Raw genomic sequence first — 6,166 nt, forward strand, 5'->3', positions numbered from 1 at the left:
TTAAAACTCTCCATTAGCTTCTCACCACATTCAATGAAATGCAAACTGTGTGGACCTGGCTCCTGTCCCTCTTCAATCTCCACTCCTATCACTCTGTCTTATGTACTGGTTCAGTCTCACCCCCTGCTGCTCTGCAAATGGGGGCAAACCTGTAGCTGCCTCAGGACCTAGCGTTTCCTCTTACTTGTAATGAAAACACAATCCTCTGATCCCCACCCACCTCATTCTCCTACCTTATTCAGGTCTCTACCAAATGTCCCTGGCTCAGTGAAGCTTATGCTGGCCACCTAATCTGGAACACCATCTCCCTGGGGTTGAGTCACTGATGACTCTCTTTACCCTTAACTGACAGTAATGAATAATGATAATATATAATAGAAATAAATAATAGGCATAATGTGCTCATTCAGTTTCTCCACTAGCAGGGAGACTTGGTGGCCAGACCAGTGCCTGGCAAAGAGTAGGACCCCAATAAAAATCAATGAACTAAAGAATTAATTTATTTCTTCTTCCTACACTAAATAAGAGAAATAAACCATTAAGAAGAATTGCTTTAAGAATTCGTCATATCCCCAGGAAATTCAGACAAAACAACAAAACTACTAAATTAGGGCGCTTGACTCCAGGCCGAAATGAACCCAGGATCAATATTAGTCTATCATATTTTCCCAAGGTGAATCATTGCTACAACTTCTAGCAAGTTATCCAAGTATCATATTAACTCAATTTTTCTGGACACTTCTATTGTACTACTCAAATTCATTTTTAATAATTAGGTGCCTATCTTTTAATTTGTGGAGATACTTTTTAAATTTAATTAGTAAAAAGTAAAGCAGGAAAGAATATCAAAAAATATGTTAATAAAAGCTTTGAATCAATATAGGTCACTCTCAGCAGAAAGGCAAAGCTCCAGATGGAAGACGCAGCTGGAGACAAACACTGAACAGCAAAGGACGTGGGCAATGACCCGTTATCTTCCCTTAGAACGGGAGGGGCAGAGTCAGCATTCAGATATGCAGGGAAGTGATAAGCGATCTCTTGATTTACTGTGTTCCCTTCCCTAGAGATGAACTCAGCATTTCTGCCACCTGGGTTAACTCTCTTGAGTCATCTATACAAGAAAAAAGGAAAAATAATTAAAACACACACAGTAATAAAACTCGACTGGTGCAATTTTTGACATTTTCTCGAATCCAAGGACCTCAAATACCTGCACCTGGAGTTCTACGCTTCTCTAATATGTGCATGAAGTTGCCGACTGTAAGGTACCCCCTCCTGCCCAGCACTTTTGATAAAATTAGATTATTAGTCAAAAGCCCAAAGTGTGTCTAAGAAACAAAACATAAAGGTGATAATATGAACTCTATATATTGATTCCATTATATGATAAGTATCTCCTGCTTTTGAAGATTTCAGACAAACTTAAGATTTCCTAAATTTTGTTCTTCCTGTCTTCACATTAGGTAGGGCCTGAGCATGAAGAATTTAATAGCATGCATATCAAACAACTGTCCTTTCTACATAAGCAGCAGCAGCAGCTATAAATGTTCCTGTATTTGTTAAAGCCTGCCATATCAGTTAATCTTGACTAGTACATTACATACAGATCACAATGTCTTATTTATTCTAGTTTCTCTGTGTGATAGTAATTGCTACCAGATGCCCAGATTTAGCTAGAAATTTTACCTAACATGTTCACAAAAATGAATGTTTTTTCTCTCACGGAGGTGATTTTATGCTTACTTAACTCATGAGCACACCCAGGATCCCATGTGAGACAGGCGTCCTGATGCTGACTGCGTGAGGTGCTTCTTACCTCTCTTGGCTTACTGGCAATGGCAACGCTGCCGTCTTTGTTGTACTTGATGGGCGCTCCCCCTTCTTGTACCAGGGTCCCATACCCTGTGCTGGTGTAAAACGCAGGAACGCCAGCCCCGCCTGCACGAATCCTCTCTGCAAGTGTGCCCTGCAAGCAAGTAGCCAACACCCCATGAAAAACTCACTGAGCACACTTCTGTATGTCAACATTGAAACATTTACAGACACGGCTCCTATCCTCCATTCTCAATGCTACCAAGCATCGTATATTGGTGTATTTCAGAAGCACTGCATGCTGAAAGAGCAAGTCTTCAAAGTTACTTCCCTTCTCGAGCCACACTGAATACACATTCAGAATCTAACTGCTTATTTGTGCAGTCATGCTTGCAGCTTCCATACCCACCTAATGGTCTCTTGATATATGCTAGATATGTCTATTTTTAATATTTTAAATCAATTTGAAAACTGAACTATGAAACCCTACCTACATGCATTAAAGAATATAATTAAATTCTGTGTGTTGTGTGCTATACGATGCTGTTGCTTAAATCTTACCATTAATATGAACACTTTTCATATTTTACAATGTATTTTAAACCATTTTCATAAATATTTTATCTACTAAATTGCCTAAGAAAAAAGGCAAAGTTAAGCAAAGAGTGTAACAGGCAGGTAAACTGGGGTTTTTTGCTTTTTTGTTTTGTTTTTTTTTTGACACAGAGCCTCAAACTGTCCCCCTGGGTAGAGTGCTGTGGCATTACAGCTCACAGCAACCTCCAACTCCTGGGCTCAAGCGAGTCTCCTGCCTCTGCCTCCCAAGTAGCTGGGACCACAGGTGCCCGCCACAACGCCTGGCCATTTTTTGGTTGCAGCCATCATTGTTGTTTGGCGGGCCCAGGCTGGATTCGAACCCGCCACCTTAGGTGTATGTGGCTGGCGCCAAACTGGTTTTTATAAACCAATTTCAAATTTCATTTCAGAGTAGAAACAACTCCAAGTACCGTTTGTGTCTTCTGATTTTCTTCTTTTCCCTGGGTGACCTTTCTCCCTCCCAGAGCCAGGTTTCCATAGCTCTCTCCATAGCTCTCTCCATAGCTCTCTCTCATCCCCAATGGTCCTTCCACCCATATTGCCCTAAGGGATCAACTCTGACCCTAATCATTTTCTGACACTCTCCCTAACACTGAAACCTCCTGTTAGAATCTTACTACTTCATTAGAAAATTGGCTACTCAGTAGTAATAACTGGCTTAAGGGATTTATAATGTGTACTCATATTAACCCGACACAAAAACTATTTTCTATTTTAAAGGGAACCTTTAAATACTTCATGCAAAGAAAGGCCTAAAAGTTCAGGCTTCAGACATTGAGTCAGTCATTCAAGCAGAAGGAATATTCTGAGGAAGGAGACGCTTATGGCATAACGGAAAATCTTCCAGACAACTGATTATTCTACCTTATGGACAGAGATGACTCTACCTTGTGTTGTGAAGTTAATAAATTAAATCATCAAAACAACCATAATCATACTGTCTACCTTAAAATACTTTTATGTCTATCCCCTCCCAGAATGCTTTATTATTCCTTCTCTCTATCCTGTCAGGCAAGAGCCTGAAAGTAGACTATTCCTGCACACAGGGACGCTGCAGGTACCACCAAGCTCTTCACCCCCATCTCATGAAGGGAATCCTAACTCCTACAGTCCATGCTTCTCTCCATGGCTCTCAGGGTGACAAACAAGCCTCTAGAGCCACTGTTAATGTATGGGTCACTAAGTTAAGGAGGGAGATACTGTTCTCTTTTAGCTTAAATAATGAACGTTAAAGAAATATTAGGGAAGTTCCTCTCCCATGTATATACGTCTGACAAAATAAGAAGTAATATAAAAGATAAAGGGTAACGTGGGGGGGACTACATTGAAAGGTTCATTTTCAACAGCTCCACAACCCAAAGGATACAGTATCTCAACCCACAATGTGTGAGAAAAAGTATGCGCTGTGGACTGAGCTGTGGTCCCTACAATTCATATGTTGAAGCCAGAACCTCTGATGTGATTATTTGTGGACAGGGCCTATGAGGAGATCATTAAAGTTAAAGCAAGTCTTTATAAAGGTGGGATCCTGGTCTGATGTGCTAATGTTCTTATAAGAAGAGACACCAGAGAGTAAGCGAGAGAGAGAGCACGTTCTCTCCCTCCCCTCCCTCTCTCTCTGCTCTGCTCAACACAGCAAGAAGTCAGTCATCTGCCCGCCAAGAAAGGAGCCCTCACCGGGAACTGAACCGGCCGGAACATTGATCTTGAACTTCCAGCCTTTAAACTGTGAGAAATAAATTTCTGTTGTATAACCATGTTATTTGTATAACCATGTCATTTGTATAACCTATGTTATTTTGTTATAGCAACTCAAGCAGACTAAGAGAGTCTGTCTTAGTTTTTTCAAAATGCTTTAAATGAAAATTGAATAGGACTGGAGGTAGTGGCTTCCACCTATAATCCTGACACCCTGAGAGGTCGAGGCAGGTGGATTGCCTGAGCTCATGAGTATGAGACCAGCGTGAGCCAGAGCAAGACCTCCTCTCTAAAATAGCCAGGCGTTGTGGCAGGGACCTGTAGTCACAGCTATTTCGGAGGCTGAGGCAAGAGAATCGCTTAAGCCCGAGAATTTGAGCTGTGAGGGCATGGCACTCTATTGAGGGTGACATAGTGAGATGGAGAGGAGAGGAGAGGAGAGGAGAGGGGGGTAGGATTAGGTTACATTATTTGCATGAGTTAAAGTCCAACTTGTAATTGAGCCCTTTACCTAGCGGGTGTGCTGTATACCCTTACATTGTGCCCATTAGGTGAGAGTTTACTAATCCTCCTCCCTTCTCCCCCTCCTCTCTCCCTCCTCCCTTCCCCCTCCTCCCCTCTTCCTCCTCCCCCTACCCTCCTTGAATTTAATTATGTTTTTCTCTTGTGTAGGCATCCAGTTGTTTATCTACTGGTGTCATATTAACAACTTGGTGAAGTCAGTAGTAATAACATTTCTGTGGACAAAAATACAGTGGCTCAGTTACAGACAAGAGTGTGGAACGTGTCAAAATGGAAGACCATTTTAGAGACAACTAGAGACCCTTGTTTTACTCAAAGCCTTGGAAAAGTTTGCCTTTCTCTACAACAAATTCTTCCATCAGTTAAACAGATGATGTAGAAAATGAGTGGAAACTTATTAACATATTAGTTGTAGTAACTGCTTACTTTGTAATAACCTCACATCCCTGGAAACCTGGGCTCTGATCTCAACACTTACTCTGTAATATAGTCACCCTTCCTTTCAAGGGCTTCATGCTCTGGATGCATCTTAGCAAGTCACATAACAGGAAGTCAATAATGTAAAGTGTTCATATTTCATAATTTATTTTAAACCTTTAAACCACTTACAAATTTCTAATTCCTCAAATCATAGATATTGATCTTTAGGACAATTCTCAAATATTTCAGCAAGTCCTTTTGCGTGTTTATAACACAAAAGATATGACAGTGACAAACTTAAACTCTTACCTTGCAGCCTAGAAACGTTTCCTACAAATACCTCCATTTTTAGTCGACACTGGCAGAAAATACTAATCCCCTGACAATCAACAGGTGTGAATTACAAACAAAACCTTGGTTTGGCAAAATAGCATTCCCTCTTCCTTACCTGTCTCAGGTACAAAAAAAAAAAAAATTTCTAGGAAGGAAAAGGGAATTTTTAAATAAATTATTATTATAAAAGAAAAGCAGAGAAATCATGTCACCTGAGGTGTCAGCTCTACTTCTAATTCACCAGCTAAGTACTGTCGTTCAAATTCCACATTTTCTCCCACGTAGGAAGAGATCATACGTTTTATCTGCTTGGACTGAAGTAAAAGGCCCAAGCCAAAGTTGTCAACCCTAAAAAGAAAACAAAAGCAGTTTACAATCAAAGGAACACCTAACAGAATAGCTATCACTTTTTTTTTTTTAGAAAGATGAAGTTTTATTAAGTTAGAGGAAAAGAAATTCTATTAGGCATTTAATCCACATTCTTGTTCAACCCCTAAAGAAATTTGTAAGGTGGCTACTATTTCTTTATTTTACATTTGAGGAAACTAAAACTCAAAAGATTTGAATTTTTTTTCTCCCAGATTTTGAGCAGTGGGAAAACAGCCAATATTGAAACCCCCATTGGCTCAGCGCCTGTGGCTCAAGCAGCTAAGGTGCCAGCCACATACACCTAAGGTGGTGGGTTCAAATCCAGCCCAGACCCGCCAAACAACAATGACAACTGCAACAAAAAATAGCCGGGCGTTGTGGCGGGCGCCTGTGGTGCCAGCTACTTGGGAGGCTG

General features: G+C 40.7%; 1 protein-coding gene across 1 annotated transcript in view; it reads right to left on the reverse strand.

The window, feature by feature from the left end:
• OXCT1 (3-oxoacid CoA-transferase 1) overlaps positions 1 to 6,166 on the reverse strand; it is a 144,878-nt gene that overhangs the window by 115,904 nt on the left and 22,808 nt on the right. The window contains exons 4-5 of the mRNA XM_003792957.2: positions 5,595 to 5,730; positions 1,817 to 1,966 (exon numbers count right to left, since the gene is read on the reverse strand). Of these exons, the coding sequence (XP_003793005.1) occupies positions 1,817 to 1,966; positions 5,595 to 5,730 (286 nt within the window). The remainder of the gene's footprint in view (positions 1 to 1,816; positions 1,967 to 5,594; positions 5,731 to 6,166) is intronic.

This window comes from Otolemur garnettii, unplaced genomic scaffold, assembly GCF_000181295.1.
Source record: "Otolemur garnettii isolate 467f Iridium unplaced genomic scaffold, OtoGar3 scaffold00063, whole genome shotgun sequence".
NCBI classification, from domain to species: Eukaryota; Metazoa; Chordata; class Mammalia; order Primates; family Galagidae; genus Otolemur; species Otolemur garnettii.